Source organism: Opisthocomus hoazin, chromosome 4 (genome assembly GCF_030867145.1).
Source record: "Opisthocomus hoazin isolate bOpiHoa1 chromosome 4, bOpiHoa1.hap1, whole genome shotgun sequence".
In the NCBI taxonomy this organism is placed as follows: domain Eukaryota; kingdom Metazoa; phylum Chordata; class Aves; order Opisthocomiformes; family Opisthocomidae; genus Opisthocomus; species Opisthocomus hoazin.
The window spans coordinates 3,554,475-3,581,520 of NC_134417.1; the positions used below are offsets into that span (position 1 = coordinate 3,554,475).

The 27,046-nt window shown below is 40.5% G+C and overlaps 1 protein-coding gene across 1 annotated transcript in view; it reads right to left on the reverse strand.

Annotated features, from left to right (window-relative positions):
- Positions 1–1,278: 1,278 nt before the first annotated feature.
- The window catches only part of UGGT1 (UDP-glucose glycoprotein glucosyltransferase 1), a 47,350-nt gene continuing 21,582 nt past the window's right edge, over positions 1,279–27,046 (reverse strand). The window contains 23 exon segments of the mRNA XM_075417582.1: positions 1,279–4,802; positions 5,247–5,406; positions 5,749–5,865; positions 6,500–6,614; positions 7,091–7,251; positions 8,450–8,632; positions 9,950–10,034; positions 10,643–10,747; positions 11,222–11,310; positions 12,317–12,401; positions 12,738–12,823; positions 14,596–14,754; positions 17,067–17,256; positions 17,743–17,822; positions 18,312–18,414; positions 18,753–18,848; positions 21,229–21,359; positions 22,278–22,409; positions 23,026–23,232; positions 23,895–23,989; positions 24,515–24,538; positions 25,898–25,996; positions 26,789–26,909. Coding sequence (XP_075273697.1) covers positions 4,777–4,802; positions 5,247–5,406; positions 5,749–5,865; positions 6,500–6,614; positions 7,091–7,251; positions 8,450–8,632; positions 9,950–10,034; positions 10,643–10,747; positions 11,222–11,310; positions 12,317–12,401; positions 12,738–12,823; positions 14,596–14,754; positions 17,067–17,256; positions 17,743–17,822; positions 18,312–18,414; positions 18,753–18,848; positions 21,229–21,359; positions 22,278–22,409; positions 23,026–23,232; positions 23,895–23,989; positions 24,515–24,538; positions 25,898–25,996; positions 26,789–26,909 — 2,649 coding nt within the window. The 3' untranslated portion in view covers positions 1,279–4,776.

Genomic DNA, 27,046 nt, shown 5'->3' on the forward strand with positions numbered 1-27,046 from the left:
TTGCACTGGAAAAGCTGGCTTTGCTTATCGATGAGAGCTAGACACAGGTGCTGGGCATTACTTTTAAGATGGCTGTCCAGAAAGTGAAGGGGCAGGTTGGACACCCCCAAGTAGTGCCTTGCACATGTGGGAAGCAGGCCGGAGACAAGCCAGAACACCGTGGGCTTCTACAGCAGCTGCCCTTGGTGCGTCCCAGCAGGGCAGGAGCCAGCCTGCACCATGTGGCACAGCAGGTCCAGCCGCAGGAACGCACTTCCCGACACGTTTACGTTGAGCTGTATGGTGTGCGGCTGCAGGTACAGGTGTGTAGCAGCAGAGTTGGCAGGGTGTAGGTGGAGGGGAACAGGACAGTTTGCCCATCAAAAAAGTCTGTTGTACTCAGGCTAATACAATTTTAAGAATTGGGGTTTGTGGGAAAAGCCTCAAAACTACTTTCTCCATTCCCCCTGCAGCCATCAGAGCTCCTCTCATTTAAGCCAGTTCCTTTAGGGTGGGGGGGAAATCGGTCTTGGACATCAAACCATGTATCAATGTACAGTCACATGCTTAAATATATACTTTGGAAATTAAAGGGGGGGGGGGGGGGGTTGCAAACCCCCTTATTGGCTGAGGAGGCGAGAGGCATATGGCATGTGTTTATTCTCTCTGGCTGCTTCCTTTTCCCTTCTAGTTGTCTCCTAGGATTTGTTCTCATTTTCCAAACCTGAGCAAGTTCAAACAGCCAACTGCAGGAAACCAAATACATATTTCTATGGCATTCAAGTGAGCTGTCTGTGTAAAACTGTCTATTTCATAGCTCTTTGAATAATAAAGATGCTGTGGTTGAGAGCCTTTTCTCAGAGTCCCATAGGAGTTTGGAATTCAGTCCCGACTCTGAAAGAGACCCAGACACAGCTTTGTAGTTGCAAGCACTATTTGAGCAATACTAACTTTTCTGAGTGCTTACTATGAATGTGTTAGTGTAAAACTGAATTAAAAGACGAGAACTGACATAGAAGCACTTTTTTTTACTAGTAATGGGTAGAGTTGAAAAAAAAATCTACCTTAAATGTAAAATATTTCTGTTGTTTCTTTAAGAGATGTGTCTCAGTTTAGGGGTTACTGTAATACCATGATTAACAAGATCGGCTTGGAGGAGGAACTCTTTACTTTTCCATTCTAGAAGCTTTTCAACAGTATCCCCACACTTGAATAAAAGAACAAGTGAAAAATGTACTCTGAGCAACTCCGTTAAACGTCAGGTATCAGACCCAAAGTAACTGACATGAGAGGCAAGGGTAAAGAACAGAAAAGGCTTTATTATGTTAGACAGAACATGTTGTTGCCACTGTACTGGGAAACTCACTGTAATCTCAGTTCAGGTAACATTCAGTAGAGAACAACTCCTGATATCTTGGGTCAGTCGCATCAGTGCCACACAGTGATGGCGTATTCTTGAACAGATTACAGAAGATTCAGATATGCAAAACAGTTTATATATAAAAAAAAAGTTTTGGTTCCTAAGATTGTGACTGGATATTTACTGCTTTGTACATGTCCCATCCCTTTCATTTCCTTTACATCCCAATAGCTAAATGAAAGAGAAATCTTAAAAACATATTTCTATGCTATTTGCTTTCTAGTAAGGCAGTGAAATCTTTCTTTTAAAATAAAGTACTGGGCATTTTTCAATGTGAGCTTCTGGCAAAGAGGACAAGCTGCTGTATCCAGAGGTTGGGAACAGCATCATCATTTTGCCACAGAAGTGGCCTTTCTAGTACGAGGGATCCAAAATTATGTTGTGACCTCTGTAATCCCCATTTTCTATTTTCTCTTGTCAGTCTTACTAGTTTACAGGAACAGGCCATCAGTAGTGTGATCAGAAGCAGCTCTATCTCAGTAATCATTTCACTCTGAGATTCTTTCTAGATGGAGCTGTCAGAGGTTTTTCTTTTAAGGCCCAGCTGAGCACTATGAGCAAGTGTATGCACAGATCCAAAATCAGTGACTGTTCTCCTCTACGATTGTTATTCTTGTGTGCAAATATATAGTGGCTTCCCAGGAAAAGCTGGAGTAGTTCACATTCAGAATAATTAGTACCATGTGCATTGTATAGTGTACTTGAGAACAGGTACCCCGGACTCTTAAGAGTACTGCAAAAGGTACAGAATCTCACAAGACCTGTTTCTGGTTTCTTTCTACATCAGTTGTGAGCTGGATTTTTTTTTTCTTCTTAGGAGCTGAATATAAGAGCATGGTCTCTGTTAACCAGAGGGAGGAAAAATACTCTCCATAGCTTGCTAGATTTTACAACTAAAAAAAAAGGTATACAATGTGGGTGTTTAAGTGCATATGTTAACTATTAGAATGGAGGAGCATAATTTTAAAAACCTAATTCTGTAACTGACATTTAATTTTAAAATATTTTCTCCTTATTCAACTCCAAGGCATTGTAAATATTGTGCTGAATTTAAGAGGCTACTTTATCTTCTGGCTTCTGATAATATTTGAAAAAAAATGAAGCCAAATATGGTTCTGGACAGGAGAGGGCCTTGTTTTGCAGAAAGTTTGCACTGTTTGTGTTCTGAGGGCTTGGGCAGATTGCCCACCCACAGATCGTCGTCCATCGTAAGCGATCCTCCTCTGCTGCCCCAGACCACCCCAGGGTGAAACCGTGGTGTGCAGCTGCTGCCCACCCGATCCTGTGCCCCAGCGAGGCCTGCGTGGTGTGTGGCTGCACACAGAAAGGGTCATCTTACATGTGCTGTATTATCTGTTTAAAATAGGCTAGTTAACATAGTATGTAATTAATTGGTTGGCAGGCATATTACTGTTTTTTACACTAGACAAAAGTCGTTCTAGTGTAAGTTGACTTAACTGGAACAGTTTTGATGGGAAGCATAAGTCACTTATAACTTACAGAGCATCAGGGAGACTTATCTGAATTTAAAACCCCACAAAGTGGACAACACCCAAGCTGATAACTCTTTAAGTTCATGGTTTGATATCCAGCCCCCCACGTTTGCATAGCTTTCCCTCTGGAGAGGGGGAGAATATCAACTGTCCTGTCCAGTACCTTTCTAGAATGGCCTACTTCTGGTACCCACCAGAAGCATATCTGCACTGTCACGGACCAGTTTACTGACCTTGTCGACAGTACCAGCAATGTGCATTTGAGGGACCCCAGCTACTTCTTTTAACATGTTTTTTTAAGAGTTTGGGTGAGTGATTTGGGCCTTTTCTTGAGCTGGCTGGAGAAGAGCTGCTTTTCTGTTCAGTTGCCCCATTGAACAGATTAACCACTACAGCTGCTGTTTCTCAGATTCCTCCAAAACATTGATAGGATGTATAATGCAATAATGCTAGAAGAATATCTTAAGTCAGGATTATCTCTAGTGTGAAGCTTTTATGGCACAGAACATTTACATGTATAAAAACATGGGAGGCAGAAATAATCCCAGTGTGGATTTCTAAAGAAACAGTGCATAGGGAACTATATTTTATTACTAGAAGTAATACTTTAGTTCCTGTATTTCAACTCTTGAATTTCTCAGTGTTCTGAGGAGCAGACAGTAATCCTATAGAATGAGGGAAGTGGGGTTTGAGGATCTTTTTTAATTGGTATGTTCATAACATTGAGCTACGGCAGTATCATTTTTAAAAATCAAGTCATTACTTTGAATGATAAAAGTAGCCCAGGGTAGTTAATCCTTGGAGGAAAATATTTTCTTGTCTGTGCATAGAATGAAAACAAATGCAGGTAAAATACTCAGAAACCCCAAAATCAAATTAGGACTGTAATGGGTGCAAGCCAAAAGGCTGATCAAAGGGCTGAGTGTGAACTAAAGCTTCAGAGCTAAAAGAACTCCAAAGTTTTTTTTTATTGACATGACAACATCTCTGAAGAAAAATAAAGTTAATGAAATTTACATGATGAAAAACTTCCAAGCTTCCACAGATTTTTCATAAACAAAAAACATTCATGAATCAGTGAACCACAGCAAAAGTTAAGGCCCTACCAGTTTTGCAGACTGATTTAAACTTTGAGCAGGAAGGAAGGGAGGGAACTTTGATTCAAGTCAGATGGGCTAGGATGAACTGAGCTGTCAAATTCAATGTTCTGCTCACTTTGTAAGCTTAGGCATTTGTATTTGGGTGGGCATTTAAATAGATTGTGGTAGCTTTACATTAAGCCTTCAAAAGTTGGGCAGTAAATGAAGATAGGAAATAGAAAATCTAAATAATGCTGGATTTGTTACAAAATCAAGGGCATACTGAACAAATCCAAGAAGCATTTCTGACCATTTGAAAACCTGCAGATAAAACGGTATCCCAAATTCAAGGCGTGATTCTGAGCCTTTTAATGTTGCCTGGAAAAATTATCTCCATCAGTTGAGGTCAGGACTTATGTTCTAGCCAACGGCTGAATGGGTCTGCGATTTCCAAGCCCTCAAGTTAGATCTGAGGCTATCAGGATCTTCATCAGTGGTGGAGGTAGCAACAGCTGAAGGAACAGGCTGTGGCTTTTCCAGTGGAGTTTGAAGTTTTTGTTCCTGAAATGCTAAATTCCGTCATGGGCTCTTTCATCTCCACCACAGGTGCAAAAAAACCCCACAATGCTAATTCCAGCAATCCAGATCCTATTTCATATGCAGACATTAACCCAGAGGCAAGTAATAAAAATGCATACATCATCCCATTCAATTATTCAGCAGTTTCGCAGACATACCGGAAAAAACTAGCTTTCAATATAAAAATTGTCTATGAAACAGTCCAACTTGAGTTTTTCTGCGTGGATCATAATTCCACATGTGCTGCTGGATCTGTAGGAAGAGGAGAGAAAAATGAGCACTCCATTTCCAGCTGCCTCAGCTGGCAGATTGGTTTGAAAATTCATATACAGACCCTAAAGATCTGTTCTTTGCAAGGTTACCAGTGACTGAAGAACAATTCATACCCATTGTGTATAGCAGCACTTTAATTAAGGGTTAAGATAAGGCCAAGCTCATCATATTTCAGGAACAGTGAGGGTCTTTAACAGAACTGGAAAAAGTGTGCAATATAGCTGTTTAAATTTTAGTATCAGGTTAAGTTATACCAGCCTCTCTCAGCAAGGCCTTTCTGTCCCGTTAAAATATATAGATTATTTAACAGATCCTCCATGCAAGCCTTTGTGTGGTGCAAGCTGACACGAGTATGCAACTTAACCCCAGTCAAGACAGGCAGGAAGAAAGTCACAGAAGTAGGGAAATGGTCAGAAAGATTACCGCCCGTGTGCTGTACTGGCGTCTTCGCTTGTATCCCTGTTTCTTTTTCTTTCTGGAAAAGACCCTGGAGCAGTTTGATTTCTTGATCATAGTCCTGCCATTCTGGAACTATTCGCATCGCTGCTTGCAACTTGGGCTCTTTGGTCATTGGGTTATTACACTGCAAACGACACACACAAACTGTTCAGGCACTTAATGCGTAGAAAAGGTTTATTTACTGAATAGAGGTATGCTTCCCCCTGGTGGAATTAATCTGTTGTTGGTGAACACCGCATGCCTGGATTTTTGCCAGAGTGCAGTGTAAAGTCTCCTTCCAAATTCGTAATAATGCCACTGCTCCAGGTAAAAGAAATCCAGAAGCTAAAGGAAAAAACTGAAGTGCTGAAATCCTGTAGGTATCAATACAGGATGCAGTGCCTAGATCTGAGGTGGAGAGGCGCCGCTAAAACTGGGCACTGTATTTTATTGTGACATAAGAATGAGGGAGCCATGCTGCACTTACCAGATCAATGGTTTTTGCTCTCTTCTTTGAGGAGTCATCACACCATGTTTCACACCACAGCCACTCCTGGGGGAGGGATTTAATTGGCACCTGGTGGATCATGTTGTTAGGCAAATCCTGTTGTGAAGAAGGAGAGTGAGTAGCAGTTTCTGCACGGTGCGAGGAACGAGCCCCCCAACCAGACGGTGTTGAGAAGTTTAACTTTTTTGTAAAAAGGTTTTTTTCCAGTGCAAATAAGAAGTCATGAATCAATCTTTCATTCCATTCCAAAGTCCTTTAAAAAAAAAAACACCTGCATACTACAACTGTTGATCTTATTTTGTTGAAAATGAGTTACTTCGCAAAAAGTATTGAAGCAGTACTATGACTCCAGTATCAAACCTGTACTGGACCAGTTTGGAAGACTAATCTTAATAGATTCCGCCACAGTATAAGCCATATTTCCATGTTTGTAAGTCAGTGCACAGTAAGGCACTCGGAGCTCAACAGCTCAAGAAACAAGTACCCAGTTGTGTATTTGTCTTGGAGCATACTGGAAAATTTGATAGTCTTAAGACATTTAAGGGGAAGGTGTTGTTTCTACCCACCAGTTATATTTGATGCTATCAATACCTGCCTCATTTGAAGGCAGGGCTTAATGGGACTGCCACTGGCATCTGGCTGTGATTGAAGTTTGGCCAGGAAAGGAGAGGTCCCAACCTGCCATCACACACCAGTAACACAAAACAAACCAAACACAATAAAAACACACCTGATCAAGGTTGGACAGACTGTTAGGATCCTGACTGAGACCCTGATATTGTCCTCTGAGTCGATCTCCAGCTGCTATCTTTCTGAACTTCTTCAGATCCACCACATACAGAGCGCTACATGGAGAAGATGCAATTAGTAATGACATTTGGCTGATGGGTAACTTACTGCAGCCCCAGCAGACCCTGAGATAGAATGTGCTGAAACAATCTTTTGGTGGCAGTACATCAAATCATCTAACAGAAAGCAGGAAAGCAGTTCGAACAAGGTCATGGCACGTACGAAAAGAAATTTTCAACAAATCTTAGCTTTGCTGTCATGCAGTCCCTTCCTCCAGCACTTGCTATTAACAAATGAAGATGGCTGGTTAGTTAACGCTTCAGTTCTTCATCTGTACAAGTTGTGGCACATGGAAAGTGACTTCCCTGTCCCTAGTGCTTCAAATGGACCACAGCAGTGGAAGCTTGAAGAGGCAACACTAAGCAAAAAGTAGTTCACTGCTGCGTTGTCTGCCTCAGCTAGTTGTCTGCTAATTCTGAGCAGCAGAAAAAGCTTTCCCCCTCTATTTTGAGAAAACTGAATTCTTCAGTACCTGATGTGGTATTTTCTTCCAGCTAAATGACTCGCCCAGTATCCCGATTTCCAGAACCTGTAGCCATCCATTTCTCTTCGACTGTCACAGAACGGGGTATATCCATAAGGAGCACCATCAAGATTGAAATCTCTTAATTCCTTGAGATCTGTACGCACAATCTGAAGGGAAAGGACATTTTATTTGTAGAAGCCTGCCATGGGTTATTTTGAAATGCTGGTCAGAATTTAATTCAAACTGAGCAAACAGAGGAAGCATTATCTGTTATATGCTGCAGTCTTTTGCATTATGTATTCATAGTACAAAAACACAGCACAAAAGGTGCTGTCTCCCCTGCCCTTAGAGCTGGAGCAACTAAAATAGAGCTTAAAATACTCTGATAGGGATTGGTTTGGCAGCCGAAGCGCCAAATTGTTGCTTAATAAGCAGCAAGCGTTCTCACTATAGGTGAACTCTGCTGTGATCCTTTGTATCCCTTCCTCTGGAAAGTCTGCAAACCCTTCAGGGATGAAGGCTTTTTAATGTCTTTTTGACACAGATGTGGCAGTAATACTACTATAAAAAAACCACTCTGGTGGGGGGGGGGGGGGGGAAAGCATTAATATCTCTGTTAGAGCATGAACTGCCTAAAATGGGAACAGCATAGCAGCAAATTTATCCTGGGTGATACTTCAGCCTAAGTTGTAATGGTCTTAACTGACACGGGGTCATACTGTACACATGCCAAAACACCTAAGGTATTTCTTACGTGTTGATAATCTGTGCTTCTCAGTTTCATATATGTTTTTGAAGGAGTTCTTTTGGCAGTTCTCACTGCGCACGTATGCTGTGCTTTCGAACCGTTCAGGCAGTAAGCCCAAACGAAGCCTTACAGACACCGTTTGCTTTGCAGCAGGACATGGCTTCGTGCACAAGGGATCTGCCTTCTCACTCCTCTGAAAGCCACTCTGCTCTGGCCAAGTTAAAAGCAGGGGCGTGACAGGTGTTTGGTGACTTCGGAAAATACCATGTGTGGTAAGTGATCTGCAGACTGGGAGAACCGGTGGAACTGGAAAAATGGAGGGGTGAAACAAGAATCTTATCTGGTAAACTAGCTGGAATCACAGTGAGGGAACAAGGAACCAGAGAAAAGTAAAAGGCCAATAAAACCAATCTTTGTGGGAATGGGCAGAAAAAACAGCACTCACTGCAGCGTGCTGTAGTTACAGAATCAGCCTTCAGTCATGCCTGCGAAAGGCTCAGACTTGCAACCTTTCCAGTAACACAGAAATTGTATTCAACTACATACTATTCTTAGAGAAAACAGAAAAAAAAAGGAGAAAAAAGGAAAAGATCAAGTAATTCCAACCTCTGTGTTACCTGGTCAGCATCCACAAACAGGATTTTATCAACAGCTAATGGGAAGAGCACATCTAGAAAGAGGATCTTGTAACCCCAGATGATACGCTGTTTCTCTGTTTGCTGATGAAGCCAGCGTGGCCATTTATACTGGACAAGCTCATACTGGAAATTATACTTCTCTGCCATGTATGGGATGAACTCCTGCAGAGGGAGGGGGAAAAAAGTAGCTTATCTCAGTTCTTTGTTCCTCTGCAGGAAAAAGAAAAGTGCATTACAAGAGATAAGACTTCAGTCCTGCAATAAAGCATAGAACATTAGAAAATGAAATGCCACAAAGAATAACTACAGTTTCATTGTTACTCCAGACAAAGACATAACCCCACACTGAACAACCAGTACAAACTGTAAAGCCGACTATCGTAAGACAACTAAATATTTTGGCATTTTTCCCCACACAGTTACTCATGAGCCGTTTTATAGTGATCCACGGATCCATTTAAAAAAACGCATTACTCAAGTCATAAAATTCTACAGATGGGAGAATTATTATTTAGGGCTGTACAAAGCAGTGTAAATGGGAATAATAAAATGAGAGAGAAGAATTGGGAGAAATGCAGTACTAGAACAACTTGGCCCACTGTCGAATCAGTTGACGTTCCCATCCGTGAGGCTTCCCCTGACACAGGAGAGTGCAGGTTCGCCCAGGGGCTGCTGGCACGGCACGGCTGTTGGCTGTTGACACACTCTGTCACACCACCCGAGCAGAGACTGACAATGGTGGAGTCACAGCACAGCCCAAGGCTGCAGCAGTGGAGACACTGCCAATTATCTCCCTTTGAGTTCATGCTGAACAGGCAAGATTCTCTAAGAAATGCTACTTCCTAATATTAAATGTTAGAATTTGCAAATTCCTGAAGGTTTTGACATCCATTTACCTCTGGGTGCTGTTCTGAATCCTGCTGTTTGTTTTACAATGTATCACATGTAACTGATAGGTATTTCCAGGTATGCTCATCTAGGGCCCGCATCACTCTACCGTGCACCATCCATGAACTCTAGCCAGTCTGAAACATGGTTTTAATGTCTCCTCTTAAGAAGCTCTCTCCGTACCTAGTCATAGGCGTGGCTTCTCTGGTAGTTTTTTGCTATAATCTTTCAACCCTTATGTATCAGATGTACATTCACAGCCCTGAATTTCATCTTAAAATCTACATCTTTATTGCGCGAGTCACAAAAGCAAAGTTGAGATTCTTTCAAGTATGATTTTCCTAATATGTGCTGTTCTCTTAAATATCTACCTTCAGCATGTGTCCACTCTCAACCTGTCTCTTACTGCTCAAAGCTTTCTAGGCAGAACCACCAGCTTATACCAATCTGATGCTTTGTCAGAATAGAAGATATACAGACAGCTGTAACTATACATAGGTTTACACAATAGTATGATGCACAGCTTACAACTTCTTTTTTTTTAATAAAACTTCCCCCCCCAGTAGATTAAATTTCTAATTAGTAACAAACCTTGAATGTAGGCGATAAGTAGTTCTTCAGAAACCAAAACTTTAAAGGAGTCTTGGTATGTTTCAGCACAGACAACATCATTATGCTATCAAAAGAAAAAAAAAATAAAGCATTTACAGGAACAACAGCCACCCACTAGAGATCAGCTGCGTACCAGATTACAGATTGTTGTTTTACATTATTAGACAAACTGCAGTCATGTGTCAGGTAACTGATCTTCAGGCATGAAGAAAAAGTGGGTAGCTTCAGCCTGTTGCAAATTGCTCAATTTTATCTACAAAATTACCAAACCCAAAAATATCAATGTACTTTGAACTAGTCAGAGAATAGGCAACCTGTTGGCTTTCACAGCCCTTTGCGAACAGAAGTTCAGATTGTTTTCCAAAGCAACTATGACATTCTGTAACTTCTAAACAATACATTTATATTTGGTTATATTGTAGTGAGAAGATTCTAGGACAGCAACGTACCAGCTATTAAACTAAGTTTATTTTCAACATATGAATGTTATGCAGACAAAAGTTCCTATAAGACAGTAGATGCAAAATCTAGAGGATATCTGAGCTGTTGAATTCTTACAGATATAGATATATACATATATATATATATTCTTGAAAATTCTAACATTTTTCCTTGTGGAAAGCAGGGCACCTCTACCATTTGAGACCCCCAGATTATAAATTCTGAACTAACCGTAGGAATCTTTCATATAGGTGTCCTGAAGCCACAGAGAATATATTTAGCACGTCATCTTTATCCTGTTTCACATCTTCATTCTTTTGTCCTCCTGTGAATCCCCTGAAAGGTCAAAGGTGTTTATATAATGGACAAGATAGTAAGGCCCAGCTTTATAGGAAAGAGTGCAACAGATTATAAACTGCTAGTGTTGGTTTAATATAGCACAACTGTGGGGTTTGGTGTCGTCCCCCCCCTGCTGGTCAGGGTATCCTTCACGAGGCAGAGCGCTGCAGACACAGAAGACCCAATAGCTTATATATGAACACCTATTCAACTGAAAGATTGCTGGCTGAGGTCCAGCTCCTGCAAAGTTCTCAGGCTCCCAAGCAGCACTGGGGTAAGGGAAGGTCAGCAGGTGCAAAGCAGTAGCTCAGTTCTCTAGAAACAGAGGGGTCCTATGAAAGAGAAGGAGTTAGCAAGACCTAGATCCAAGCAGTCTTAATAGATGGCTGTGGAATATCACAGACCTAACTGTATCATGAAATAGTTTTCCAGTTTCAAGAGACTTGCGGGTTATTAATGAATTAGTTTTACCATTTGAGAGATTCCCAAAATCCAGATTCGTTCTCACTGGTACCATCACTTAGCAGATCTTCATTCATCATATCTAGTTTTTTCTGAACCTGTAAGGCATAACATTGCTTTAGGGAGTGGAACCACATATCGGGCAAACAGCTGTGGAGCGTTATTTTGACACTGGCTCTGTTTGTATCCATTTGAATTATGTCCAGTGAGCTGATAGGTAACCTACGCTGTCTGGAGAAACAGCTCAGGAGTGAACTGACATTTTCAGAAGAGATTCCAAAGCTGCTTTCAGACACCAAGGGCATGTTAGTCTAGATGGTTAAAATGCTTTGCCAGCAGGTTTTGAGTGACCCTCCTTGACGAGGGAGACTGGCAAAGACAAAACCCTCAAACAAACCGACCACCTCCCCCACAAAACCCAACACAACACCACTTTCTAAGAGGTATTCTTGGCCACTGAAACTCCAAAGCAGACACACAGACAAAGCAGCAAATCGGGAGGATGTCCCAGAATTAACTCTAGCACAAGTAAATCCTGCAAGGAAGTGTGAACCAGGTGTGTTATAACCATCACTTATCTATCAGTTGTCCTCCTTAAATTTTTCAGCTATGTTTTTATCTGATAGGCAACCCTAAGGCACATAGTAGATTATTAATTTCCCTTTTTTTAAAATTTATTCGTACCTACTCTGTATCAGATTGATAGAAAATTTATTACCAGATGAGTCAAATTTGTCTGTAACAGACAAAACAATGACTGAATGGATACACTGAACGTTTATTACTAGACATATACAGGACACACCAAACTGGCTGTTTTTTTCTTAAGTCATAAGCACAGCTGAGGCTGTAAAATGGGAGCGTAATTGTCTCTCATGGGCATACAAAAGGAGCAGCAGTCACCTGTCATTCTCACTTGGGTGAAAAGAACCACCACCAAGTCCAGAGATCATTCTCTCCATTACAGATACTGTGATGTGAACTTTGTGCAAACTGCCTCAGATGTTTGTGTGTAGCAAGGGACCGTCAGGCCTTAATCAAAGTTTGTTCCCCACTATTGGTCAAACAGTCATTTTTCAGAGCAACTGTATTTTTTAAACTCACCTTCACTTTAATAATTTTGCTCTTGAAGTTGTTGAGAACAACAATAACTTCGCTAGCTTCAGGTGGAGAGTCTGTGCCATCATGGCTGAAAATACAGTAAAATGCTGACCTTTACTACAAAGTAGAAATGTGTTCTTTACTTCTTCAACACATTTTTCTACGTGGTATTAAACCTTAGCACGGCAAAACAGGTTTGAGACATGCAGCAATGTAACAATACATGTATGTGAACACATACTTACTGGGTTTTTTTAAATGGATCCATTTATTTCATCTCACATAACTCATGTTTGGTACGAAATGTAATTTGCTGTTCAGTTCACTACACTTTAGCAAGGGAACTGTTAGGTCCACACATTACAATGCCTACCTACTTCAAAAGTTTCACAAGAAAAATACTGAAGTACTTTCACTGTCCTACCTGTAGATCCTGTAGATGTCCTCAGATCGACCCTTTCTGAGTCTTAGGGTCCATGCACCAGGATTGGCTTTTAACTGGAAGTAACCCTGTAAACCAAGAAGCGTATTTGTCACTTCCCAGAAAATGCAAATGTAGAAAAACAAGTTTTTAAGTCGTGTATTTTGATGGACTGGTTTATATCTGAAAATAGTTATTTGTAAGACAGCTGATTAACATAACCATTAAGCCTTAAAAAACCCAGATAACAGGAGAAAAAACCCAGAACTTCTACTCAAAACCGTTGGGTTTTTTTTTTTCGTAAGAAACAGGAGTATGAAAAGGTCTAGCGTTATTTGTTAGATGACAGGGAGTCTTCAGAGTGTCCTGACCGAACAGTGCAATCCCAAAGTTTCTACTGCAGAAGTTTGCCTTCATGAAGGAGTGAGTGAATTTCAAAACACCAGCTGGTAACTACGCAGCAGCTCACGAAAGTTCTGTCTACAGAACAAAGTTTCAATCAATTTTGAAGCATTACGTCCTTCAGCTACTGCAGAAAATAGTAACATCATTTATGTGTTACAAAAGACCTCTTCTACAGAACTTTAAAAATTACAATGTGAATTTCAAATATTGTGTACAAGTCTTGATGAATTTTCAGGTCCCAGACCTGAATATTTTCTTCTGTGATTTAGATTACACCTCTAGAAGATACAGACATGTGTAGTGGTGCTTCAGTGTCCCATCCAGTTTTGTTCAGTGACCCCAAAAGCATGCAGTTCCATATGTGAACCAGTCTGCTTTAAAAAAAAATATAACAAAAATGTAAAAAAAAAAAGCACAGAGCATGTTCCTGCTCCCTTCACAGTGTAGACACTGAGCTGAGGAAGAGGATTCCCAGATACAGCATTGTATACTGTAGTACAGACATTAGAAGGAAGACACCTCCAAGCCATTAAGCTTTATTCCCCAACACATATATGCCCGATGTGATCACACGTAAAATAAGGGTCATCATCTTTTTTACAATAAGAAATACTACATCATGATAGGATATACTTTGGCTAAGAAAAGGCGCAGAGAAATAGAAAATGAGTGTAAGAACTTTAAAATAAATATTCAGCATCAGTGAATATTTTTCCTTGCTTCTTCTGTAATACATTTAAAGATTCCAAAAACCAAAATGGCAATTTATTCCAATTTTTCACTAACATTACATAGCACGAAAATATTCCAGTGGCCAGCTTCCCTTGCCATAAATTCAGTCCATTACCTTTCTCATTGCCCAGTGTGAACACTCAAAACAGACTGATCCCTCGTGCAGTAACCTTATAAAGGCAGCTGCAGGGAACAATCATATGCTTGGACTTCCATCACCTTTTCTCAACTAAATTAAGCAATTCCCATTCTTTCATACTTCCTTTGTTGTCTAGAATGCCAGTTCTGCTGACTCTCTCCATTTATTCCACAGATCTCCTGAAGACACGCGTCCCAGAACAAGACAACTGTCCACCTAGGCTTACAGTACCAGAGCGGATGGTCTAAGGAGCACCCTGTCTAGATAAAGCAGAACTGTCTGACCTTCCCTGGAAAGAGGTTGCTGAAGAATACCGGCATCATATTAAGATATTGCAGAAGACCCTTCTCAGCAAGTTGAAGGGAGAGGAGTGCATCTTGAAAGAGGTAAGAGACAAATACGCACACTGCAAGGTTTCAGACATCATGTTAGGAATGATGTGGTTCTGATATATTTGCAAGCAACTGTGGAGTGTAACATCACAGATCTATAGCCTGCATACTAGAAAATACTCACTGGTTTATGCAAATGATTGTACTGACTGTAGGACCAGTAATTTGTTGCCAGTTTCCATTGAATGCTTACCAAGTTGGCCATAACAATGGTATCAACGATAACGGGACTGGTTGAAGTTCCCAGTGTAAACTGGAGTCCCCGAGGCGGCTGTCCAGTAGTAATATCATAGCAGTGTCCTTCCAGAAGCAGGTACTCCAATTCATATTCTGCAGCTACAACACTGTCCACCTGTAAGGAGAAGATACTGCTGAGTTCAGCACTAGCTCTAAAGCACTACATTTTTAGTGATTCAGTTACTCTCTAAAATAGCCATAGTTATTAAATAACACTTAATTTTACCACAGTAATTTTTTTAGTAATTTACCTAGAAAGCTTCAAAGAGGTGAGCTCCTTCAGGTGATGAGCTTCACACACATATGGGTACGAGCATCCCTGACGAAAAAGATTTGAATCTCAACTGGTAAGATGCTAGGGTAAGAAAAGGGAAGCACTGTTGCTCCATTTCCATCTTATTTTTTTAACACTTACTGGAGATTGTTGCCAAGTGATCAGTCTGGCATCTCATAAAAGGTATATGATGGGCTTCGGAATTTTGAATCTAAACCTGTTTAAAGCTAGTCTCCTCTAATATTTACTATCTGAAATAAACATTTAGTTTTGCTCTGCATTACTCCTACCTAGGGTACTGTCAGAAAGACCAATGCCTTCTTCCTACACCAAACAAAAGCGCCAAGAAAAGAAAAGAAAAAACAACCCTAAAACCCTTGGGTCCCTGCCAGGCTAAATTCAGATGTAGCCTGAGGACACTACATAAGCAAAACGTTAGTCTGATCTCACAGAGCATCTTGTCTCATTGCACATCCAAAACAACAGTTTAATTGCTATAGCACCAACAGACTGCGTATCAGGAATTGAGAATTGTGCACCTGCAAAAGCAAAGCTGCTATTTATTTGGAGGCTCAGGATGGTGCTTCCAGTGCCTGAAGCACTTGATCCCCCTCTCTCTCTGGTTTTCAGTTAATCTAAGGGGCAGTGTTGCAATCAGAGGCTCAAAATGCGTACGAGTATCAGCCATTTGGTCGTTCATTTATGGCTTTACAGTTCAGTTAAGAGATGAAAAGCAAAATAACCCCAGACAAAACAAAGCAAACAACAAAAAAACCCCACCCACCACCAACAAACACCCAGTTTCTTAGATTTGTGAATAACTAGTACAGGATTAGCAATATCAGACTCTACCACTATACTGCATCACATTCCCAAACAGCATCAGCGAGATGCAAAAGCAAGAGGAGACTCACAACATAACATTCAGTGAGAAAGCAACCCGCGTGTGTAACGACCGCAAGGTTGTACAGACTGTTGCTTTCCAGAGGCCTGTTTGTAAAGGGTTTGACAATGGCATTGCACGCAGCGAACAGTTTCTGCACTGCAGGAGTCACCTGCGCAGCTGTGGGCCCGTCTCAGCAGACAAGGCCCAGGGCTGGCAGGTTTTGGAGCCTGAACATCCTTCTCCCCTCTAGAGGTGGTTCCTCCAGGTCAGGGCTACCAGAGCGTATCGGTGGGGAAGCCTGTCCTGCCACGCCCAGTCTGCAAATGGATAGAGGACTGCAGCCTCCAGAGCTGCCAGCCTGGTATCTTCTGCATAGGCTGGGATTATACATCTGAAATTACCAGGTTTAATACATATCTGCAGTTCTTCAAGGCCAACTAAATAATGGCTTATTTCAAGGGAAAAGACTATTTGACCACCTCATTTAATTTTTACTATTTAACATTGCACCTTGAAGTCCAAAATTTTCTACTGTGCATCACACATAGATTTTCTGACTTCTAATGTATGTGTTTTAGAGCCCACCCAAACATGTTAGTGTAGTGCATTTTGTAACCACTTAGTAGCTCACCATTTCTAGATCTTCTGAAAACTATTAAAGCTAACTGTTAACAGCAAGAGGTTAATAATTAGCCACAGGAGTCTTTGCCGGTAACAAAAGCTGTGAAAATGAACAGGTAGCTAAAGCTAGCTGGGTGGCTTCTCCGAGCACGGGAAGCAAGTAGAATTTACTTACTGGAACAGGACCTGGATCTTACTTCAAAATTTCTAAACAGAGGTTTAAAAAATACCAAGCTTATTTTCAGTTCTGACATTAGCTGTAGGGAGCTCTAATCTGAAAGAATTTTTCAACTAAAAAAATTGAAAAAGTTATTTAATGTCAAACAAAGAGTTTCTTTGTTTCTAGCTCAGGACACTTGGAAATGTTACACGTACACACTCAAAGCATCTCTAGGCTCTGCTTCAAGCCTACAGTATTTTTCAAATTGTAGTTGAGGCATCCATGAGCGAGAACAGCAGTCTTACTGTCTCTGAGCTTAGGTTTACCTGCGTCCCTCCTAGAAAATGTTTAGGGGTCTGCAAACATAAAAGGCGTCAATATCCACAGTTCTATGTTTATTAGCATTTTAAAATTCTACATTTCTTTCCCATTAGAAAAATAAACCCTGGAAGACCAACACCATTTAAACACATTGATTTCTCTTACCTCCTCTAAGTAAATATTATCAAGGTCATACGGGGTTCTGACAGATTCCACCATCCAGCTCTCAGGAGTATTTAGGTTCAGAGTGAACAGTGGAGAATGGGGCATATCCAGAAACTTGGCAATTGGTCCTGGAGCAAATTTATTATCTGCTGTGAAAGAAATCTCTGGCTCCAAAACATAGCGATAAAAGCTGAAATTTCAGAAGGAAAAAGTTAGAACATATTTCTGCCAAACTTTGCAAATGTTTCACTCTTGTTGAACTTGCTGACAGCATCAGCTTTCCCAGACCTCCGGCGTCTCTAAAAGCCTGATACAACATTTGTATTCCCTCTTCCACACAGGAGCCTTTGTGCAAAGCAACAGGTTGTGTTGACCTTAGAACAGATCAGAATTTTCATCTTGAAGGACCAACCAGAATGTGCAAGGCTCAACCGTAATGATTAGTAAGTTATTCAACTTACATAAATAAAAATGCGTCCAACTTGTAAACCAGCAGAATCACCTCATGCTATCCACCAATTCCCAGATTCTCTGTGGGATATCGTGCTATTATATAAACAAGCTCAAAGCAGTTCTTGAGACTTCTAGAGGACATTTGAGCGTGTTTCTGTGCTTGCACATTCCAGCGGGTTCTTCTTTCTCTCTCTTTTTTTAACCCTGGCATGGTATTGCTTACCTTTTCAGTGGCATGTCAGAAAGTTTGGATTGGCAGTTCATAAACACTCGTAGGTTCATATTTATCAACTGATGCAAAACCTAAAGGATTGAGAAAAAGACATCCCTTAAAATGCTAGCTAGGAAAGCTGACCACTGTTCTTACAGACAAGACCTCAAGTAGGCATATGACCTGCTCATTCTCAGTCCTCCCTTCTCATTACTTGCTTTACCACAACCACCTTTTAATATGTGGTTTTAAGAAGAACAGTTACTTGCCCCCTCACACTGCAGGCATTCTTCTTGAGATGCGGACCCTTTCTTCCTCAAGAACTTCATCAGGGCATTGCAAACTAAACCATTAAAATGGTGAAACTAAAAGCTATGTAGGCAATACCTAAGCGAGATCTTGTTAGTGTGCAGTATAGCGTAATTAGTTTTTCCACTAATAAATGTATTGTGCAACGGATGCATTCTCAGAAGGTCACTGGTCACCATCCAGTCAAAGCTGAAGACAAACATTCCAAAATTACAGAACTGAGGCAATTGTTTGAAATTGCCATAAAATGCGTTACAACATTGTATACGTACCAAAAGTAACGGAGCAAGTCTTTGAGCATCTCTGGTCACAGGATCAACAATAGCCACAACATCAAAGTACGTCTCCCCCTCCTTTGGTCTCAGTTTAACTGCACTAAACACAAGAGAAAACAATTTTAAAGTATCAAACATGTGGATAAACATAGGAGAAACACTGTCCATCTCATTGCGAAGTCAGATTACTTCCTAAATGCTATGCGCCTTCTGAAACTAAACAGAGGAAGAAAAATACATATACACATACATGGGTATAGCTATATGTAGACAAAATTAATTTCTGGAATCTCACTGTGCCCTGAAGACTGTTGGGGACTTCCCTATTGCTACTTGGATTTTTTTTTTTTCTTTTAAAGTTAAATGCAACTTAAAACCATTGGGACGTTAAAAGACAAGGAAAAGCATATTGCTCAGTAAATGCCAGCAATCTTATACCTGTATCGTTCTTCAAAAAAATGATATTCAATCCTTGCCTCTCCTTTTGGCTGAGCAGAAAGAAGAGCATCCACTTTCATTACCAAGTCACTTGCACTGGAAAGAAAAAAGGGAAAGGGAAAAAAAAAAAGGTTTATAGATACTCAGAAAATATGTGTACTTATCACATTTCTACCAGTTAGCAGCCAAAGAGAAGACAGACAGAATTCAGATACACAAACTTACACTTTTACTACCTCTCTACTCTACTAGCTCTGAAGAATTAAGCATATTTAAGGGTTAATGTGCTATTAATTTAAACAGGTTGCAGCCTAGGTACTGAGGGTACCAAAGAGTTTAACTCTGTAACAAATACAGAACAGCTGGTATTTTAGGGGTCAGCCCTGCTACAGGCACTGACTGCATTCCTGGACTTCACCAACCTCTCTTAGACCTGCAAGCTATTCAGATCAAACCTTTGTTTCACAGCAGTCTTCCCCTTCTACACTGCAACACTAAAAACTAGGAAGCCATCCTGTATATGGAGAGACTCAAGAGAGAGGAGTCCTTATCATTAAAAGAGAATTACTTCTGACAACTTCTTCCTTTTTATTATTCCCATAAATTTTCAGTCTAGTATCTTAAGGATATATTTAATGTTGAAAATGTATAACCTCTTGAAAGTTCAATGAAAACTGATTTGTACATCATAGCTTTGCCAAGAAGCAATACTGTAACTTAAAGGTCTGTCAGCTTTTCACAGATTAAGTAAGTCTCATAGATTTATAGTGACAGCTGTTTGAACTGTTAATACCAAAACCACAAGCCTGGTGCAGTCTGCCAAGTTCTACAGTGTTTTCCAATGCAGCAGATCATTTCAAAAGCTTTCAAAAACCTTTGGCAGCATTCAAACCAAAAAACCCACTGCTCTGTGCAAAACTAGCCTATGTTCAAATTGTACCCTCTTCCCTTATTTCTCTTCTGATTCCCAACACAGCAATGGATGCAGAAGTGTTTGGAATGCTGTGAGAGCCTGTCCTCCTAGGATTCAGAATCACACAAGATTTCTGCACAGAAGACCTTACGCTTAACTTACTTGACCAGCCTTTAACAGTCAAGCAGCATGATGGAAAAATGTAACGCGAAATATGAGAGGAACTATCTTCTTAGCTATGAGGTCCAACAGACAAACGCATGCCTACAGACTTCAGTTCTAACCCGAAGATGACTTTATTTTGATTAGCTCACCTCTATGCTTTCTGCAATAATTATCTAGAACTATGATTTTCATTTTCTTATCTACCTCTTTTCCTGTTGTTTGTTTTTAATTTGTTTTTAAAAAGTAAAAAGCAGTTTACATCATTCCATAGTACTGACAGTGAAAAATATTACTAAAGTAATATTTATATTGATATGCCAAGCAGGACTTAACTGCAAACGGATTCAGAAAGTGTACTCCAGTGTCTCATTTTCTTCCCTTCTTTCTGCTTTTAAATCAGTACTGCAGTAATCCTACATGAGTTGTGAAACCCTGACATATTGGAGGTAAATGGTTTAAAACACCATGCCCATTAAGATTTTGCTGGGGAAAAACCCACAGGAAGTCTGAAGGCCTTAATATTAATGAAAAGTTAGGCTTCTCTTCCGTTTAGAGGAGCAGAAAGGTAAAGCGGTACAGAAAACATTTTCAAGAATAAATGTAATCACGTGCAGCAATTTGTACCACTTGGTAACACATCCCACAGCAGCAAGCATCTCTTCTCTGCATACAGACATCACCAACCAGAGTCAACTAAACCATGAAAAAAACTTCATCTAGCTGAGCACAGCAGTGAATGTAGCCAGCCCCTGCAGAATGCATCACCACGCTCATTCTGCGTTTTTTCAGTCCACCTGCATCCCTCCCCGCCCCAAATCCAAGAAAGCACTTCCTGAACTCCTGTTGCCGGCCACATTGCTGTGACTGTCTCAGTGAGTACCATCACATTTCCTGTTTCATGTTCACTTGAACGCTTCTGTAGTAAATTCCTACAAACTTGGGCATTTTCCCAGTTTCTTGCTGCTTGTCAGTGAGGCTCCTGCCAACACAACTCCTCCAACTTCCATTATAAAGTAACGGCCCAGCTCTGGCAGGTTGCTGCTGGATGCAGAAAACGAATCAAGAACGAGGAACGCTGAGCACGGTACCATAGGAGGGGCTGCCAGTATGTTCAGAACTGCCCCCTCAGTCTGGGAGATACATTTAGAGCTCCATACCTCCAGCAGACTGTGAGCTACAAAAAAGCCACTAAAGCACTTTAAACAAAAAAAAGATAATTTACATCTTTTTCCTTTCTCACTCTCCCCTCTGAGCAGCTGAGCCTTGACCGTTTGAACACATGCCTATTTGTTCATAGCACCTATCCAGAGTGCACTTGATACAGCTTTCTCCAGGCTGCAGAAAGTCACATCAGCAGAGTACCACCACTTTTTTGTAAGCTTCTTGATGTTTACTTACAGATCTTCTTCGAATCCCAGCTGTTGAATCTGTGATTTAATTTTCTGTCCTGATGTCTTAAGTATGATATTCTCAAGGAGATGAAAATCATCCTGATTGAACATCTCACCATCTTCTAATGGGCCAATAATCTACAAAAAAAGCAGGATCAGCATTATTAGGTTAAAGCTACACTGGAACTAAATTCAAAGATGTATTAAATATTCCAGCCCAGTCTCGGTGGGTATCAGCTGTTTACGCTGGTATTAATGTTAACAGCAGCAGAGTTTAACACATCAGTCTCACTATTTAGACCCAAGAGTCCCAGACCAAGGCATAAAATGCATGCTTAAAACTTTCAGTAGGTGCTTGGTTTGCAAAAATCAGGCATATTAAATTACACACGCAATACTAGATCTTGAAGGGGCAAGAGAGTACCAGGCCAATTCCAGTAGTCCAACAAATCTCACTCCTCTAGCCTGCAGAAGTCTAAAAGCTACCTAGATGAGTCTTGCTATTTTGCTAATGAGAGAAATAGAATACCACAACTCACCACTTGAAATCTTTAACCCATTAAAGTATACAGTAAGCACTGGTGCTTGTGGGGTTTTTTCCTAACTAAGAAGCAGACAACAAAAGAAAACTGAATGCTGTACACAGCTGGGTTTCATTGCTTGCAGTGAAATACTACTGTAACATCATTTGCCCAATCTGAGTGGCTCTTGTAAAAAGAGCTGCTGGAAGAGACCAAGGTACCTTGGTCAGGGCCAGATACAGCAGCATTTTGCGCACGGTCTTTCACGTGTATCATCCCTTTCCACCCCTGGACTCTGAAAGCAGCTCTGCTACTGACAGATCTGAATTTGTACAAAACACCAACACCTAACTGCACACAGTACAAAGAAAAGGTTGCTGCAGGTCGGAGTAAATCAAACTGGAAGCGGTCCTAAAGACTGCTGAGACCTAAAGAAGGCTGAGGCTCTGTGTCTGATCCCGAGACTCTGCTGCTCCAGGTCTGCTTCCTTCCCATGTGTGGAATATCTCTTTTACTGTCTGCCAGTTGATCTCACCCTTCCGTTGCTGATCACAGCTCTCTGCCCCTTCTTCAGCTTTAGAACGTCTCTGCAATATACAGCATGGGACAGAATAAAATCCACCCTGGGAGATTCAAAGGCTTCTTTGAAAATATTGGTATCCATACCCTGAAAGAAAAGAATACTTAACATTGAAATGGGAAGTACAGCTCTGCACACTTTTTTTAAATGCACCTTCTTTGTTTCCATTCAAGACCGTATCTTGCTAACATTTGTCCCCAGGCCTCTTTCCTTTGTGATCTTTAACCTAGTTCTTGCCTGTTACCATCATACATTATCCCAGCTTATGATGTGAAGGGCCACAGCCCTAGTAGTTGTTGCTGCCTAGACCAGTTGTTCCATTCTTCTGTTCTGAAGTGATTCTTGCCTAACTTTTATAAACTTACTTTGAGAAATGTGATTATTATTTTTTTTCTCAGGTTTTTAGAAAGATTATAGTTCTCTTAACCCCCCAAGAAACAACTGGAGTCACTGAATCTGCATTCCTTTTGACTTCTCCAAGTTATGTAGCTTTGATGTGTATGAAGATTTATTTTGTTTTTAGATGGACTGTTATATTTAGGTAAGTTTACCTTTCAGATCAAAAAAAACCAACAGCACCAGAACCAACAGGGTTACTTGCCATTGTTACTGCATCTTTTGCATATGAACATACTACACTAAAAATGTCACTAGGAGAACAGGCGAAGCACCCTCCTTCATAGATACCAGCAAACATGCTTACCCCAACAGCAAATTCTAAGATGTCGGCTCCTGCCTCTAGTGCCTTTGCAATTTCTTCTTTTGCCATTTTGGTGATGAAGTTCTTGGCGTTATTTGACGTTTGTGTCTGGAGAGCTGCCCATATGGCTTTAGCGACAAGTGTATTCTGGCTATTTGGATCTTCACTGGGATTATTAATCATGCTAATTCGAACATTATTGCTGGATTTCTGTGTTTAACAAAACATGCAGTAGGAAGATTTTAGATTTCAGGTATGTTTTAACTGAGAAGAATAAATCTATCTTAATAAACACTGTATCAAAAGCTTTGTATTTCTTAACCAGAAAAACAGATTCCAAATCCGGTAAATAACAGCACAACGTTAAAAGTTAAATGAACTAATTTAGCATCAAGTATTTAGTTTATGTATAGGCACCGCTGTGTCAGGAATCAAGATAATACTGTGCTTTATAAGAGACACGGGACCACGGCCACTGCTCAGACGTCTGGCAAAACAGGGATTGCAGAGTAAGCTATCAATTATTATGATTCCGTCATCTTCCTGGAACAAATGAGACAGAGCAGAGAGCAACGCTCATGTTCATCTCCAAACCAAAACTGAGACAGCTTCAAATTTAGAACCGTGGGCTTAAAAGTACATCTTTTCTTTACTGTATTAGCATAGCGCCAAGAGGGGATTCTGTCCTGGTACAGGAAGGCCAGCGGTACTCCAGCCCCCTACAAACACGACGAGGCTGGATACTGGAGACCCTGCAGGAGAACCAGTCTCCCGAGGTCATGCAACAGGAGGAAGCACAGCCGGTGTTTTTCCAGCCTCTACCTGCTGCTTTGCTGGCACTGCTAACCCGTTCAAATGAAAATATTACCTACCTGGTGTTTAATTGCATCATACAACAATTGCCTCCCTGAAGGTTTATCAAAATCGCCAACAATCCAAAAAGTAACCGGTCTAACAAAGGAATCATCTGCAATTAAAAAAAAAGAGTGGGAGAAATTTGAGGGTGAAGGGAAGAAAATCTTCAGTTTTTCCTCATTTGGAGGAGAAATACGATGCACATGCAAAGGATTCGAAAAAAGTAAAATTACATAGGGAAGACACGGATGAAGCCAAGCTATGAAGTCTGGCAAGACAAGAATAAGAATGTTGGTATTACCTTAGCTTTCATTTATCTCATTCGGAAAACCCATATGGGACAGCATGCATCACTGTTTCTAAGCTGCATTTTGGGGTTTTTTTCCCCCCTACTTTTTTAATTGAGAAATTATTAAGGAACCTATAAATAACAGATTCCAGCTAGGGTACAGACATACCGCTTGTTCATACTGAAGCTGTTAGATCACAAAATCAGTTTTGTATAGAGAAAAAAGTGCTGAAGCAAGCATGCATTTAAAGAGCTTTCTTCATTTCCTGATGGTTCTAAAGCCAGTGTTACAAAGGAACCAGAAAATTCCCAGAACAAAAACATACGAAATGCTAAAGCATGAGTTACCATAGATCTCCTTGGAAGACATTCCTGGTCAAAAAGCAGAAAGGAAAGGGGGAAAGGAGAGAGACATTAATAATTTTATAGTAATCCCAGTGTGTATCAAGAAGCTGCAGCACTGTACGGGGCATAACTGAATAACTGAAGTTCGAGTCCAACAAGCAACAAGTTTGTGATAATTTTATTAGAATAAGCTTCGACTTTTTCTTCCCCTCAAATGGACTGATGCTTCATTTTCATGCTGCAGCACTAATTATACTTCGTATTACCAGTTTCATACCATACCTTGAAGGCATCATTCTGAAGACACTTTGCAAAAACTGCCGTGCCATTACGACTTGGATGTTAGTTTCTGTTACCTTCCCTCTTTAAAACTAGCATGACAATGCTATTTCAGTACTGTTGCTGAGCCAGCAATATGTATAACTTTCCTATTATTTCAGAAAATGTGCTACAGCGTTACTGTAATACATACTAGTTATTAAATACCTTAAGTGACAGAAGGGATAGTGACCCAAAACTGTCAAGCCATGAGATTGCAAATTAATGCACGCTTTCAAATGAGCATGCAGAGGCGTAGGTTTAATTAATACTCTACAAAGGGAATGCAAGAAACTTTTTCAGATCTAAGTGAGTGAACCTTAACCAAGGACAAACACAAGACAGCAGGGGCAACGGGAACTTTTAAGGCAGTGCATGCAGGTGGCGGCGGCTGGAGAGGGTACCGGGGAAACTTGTAAGAGTCCAGTAAAGACGACAGACAGGAACAAGAGCAATTGGTTCAAATGACAGCAGCTGCTTTGTGATTCCTAACAGAAATGGGCACAGGAAGGGCCTGATTAAGCTCTGTGTTATGTTTGTGCATGCATTTCTTACATGGAGAAGTACAGCTGCGTTTTAACGCTAACAAGAGACTTTAGGTATAACTGTGATATAACAATACCATCACTGAAAAAGCAGCACACGCACTGGAGCAGTGAACCCGGAACAGACCACGTTAGGTGTTGTCTTACGTGATCATCAATAACAATTTTCTCCTGAATCCAAGTAACTTGAGTGTTGAATTACAAGACAAGAGCTAGAACTACTTTTGTATTTTTCTAGCGAGGATCAGAGCTTATGCTGCTGCATTTCTGGTGGTCCTTTGCAATACAGCAAGGGCAGGTTGGGGGTACTTCATTATTCACTGAGGGCTGTATTTAAAGAGGGGAATGTTCTTGTTCCATGTAGATGCCATGCCTTATTAAAAAAATCTTTCTTTTTAACGCTTAGATTGCACCATTACCCACAAGCCTGAACAAGGCTCAATCTGTTGTGTTGAATACTGTCTATACGCTTGGAAACACACGTAAGATTAGGTTTGGGTTCACGATCCACTGCAGATGTTACCTTTCTTTGTTAAGTAGGTCATGCTGTTTGCGACAGCAGCTGTCTTATCCTTGGAATCCAACGTGGTAAATCGAGCAAAGTCATCCACATAAAAGTTATCTGAGGAAGAGAAAAACTATTAGATGCCAAAGCAAACTATTACGTGTAAAATGAAAGAAAAATCACTACTGCTACCAGAACATTGGGAGTACATCCCATTTTGTTCCTCGTGATACTGCTTTTGATGTCTCCTTTCCACTGTTAATACATACTAAGCTGAGGAATATATTTTTGTGGTTTCATAAGTTACACTGATGTCTCGTAAGTTACATTAATAACTACATTGCATATTGTATACGCAAAAGTCAGTTGAAAGAATTGTTCAAGTCTCACTTAGTTGATGTTAATTGACGTAAATAATATACATTTTAAAATCCACTGTGTTACAACTCAAAAAAAGGTAGTTTTTGCAATACTGTCATTATACTGCAGAGTCGCTGCATTGGCTGTTAATGCATTCAGCCATGAAAAGTTCTGCTGAAATATATGGCACAGCAGATCTTAAGTAATTCCAGAGAGAATTGTCAATCTCTGCTCACAAGAAGGTTAGAAATAAGAAAGAAGCTGTTGCTTTATACGTTGTATCACTGTTCTTGGCTTTTGCTAGCATTGCTGATATCTCAACTTCATGAGTCATATTCCCCCAAAGGTTTGTATAAAATCAAAACAAATCCCTGTTTTGAAAAATCTGTAGACATTCATGTTGTTATTGTACATAACATCTCCCCCAGCACCAGGGCTAGAACAGCACTTGGGGTGCTGTTAATACTTTGCCACTAGAGCTATCCGTTGGGACAGCAAAAGTCTTTGACTCGGGTACTCAGGTTTGATGCAATTAAAAGCATCCCTTACTCATTCCTGTCAGATCTAGGTACTCTCTCTCAGACATTAAGATCCTTGAGTTAATTCTTGGAACAACGTTCGGCTGGTTCATGATATACTCAACCACATCTTGGTCATTGGATAATTCACCCTGAAGGAAAGAAGAAAGAAGCAATATTTGTTATTTCACATGTATATTTGCCTTAGATAACTTTAAAAAAACAAAACAAACCCCCAAAAAAACGCCACCAGCAACAAAAAAAACAAACTAAGAAACTATGCCAGTTA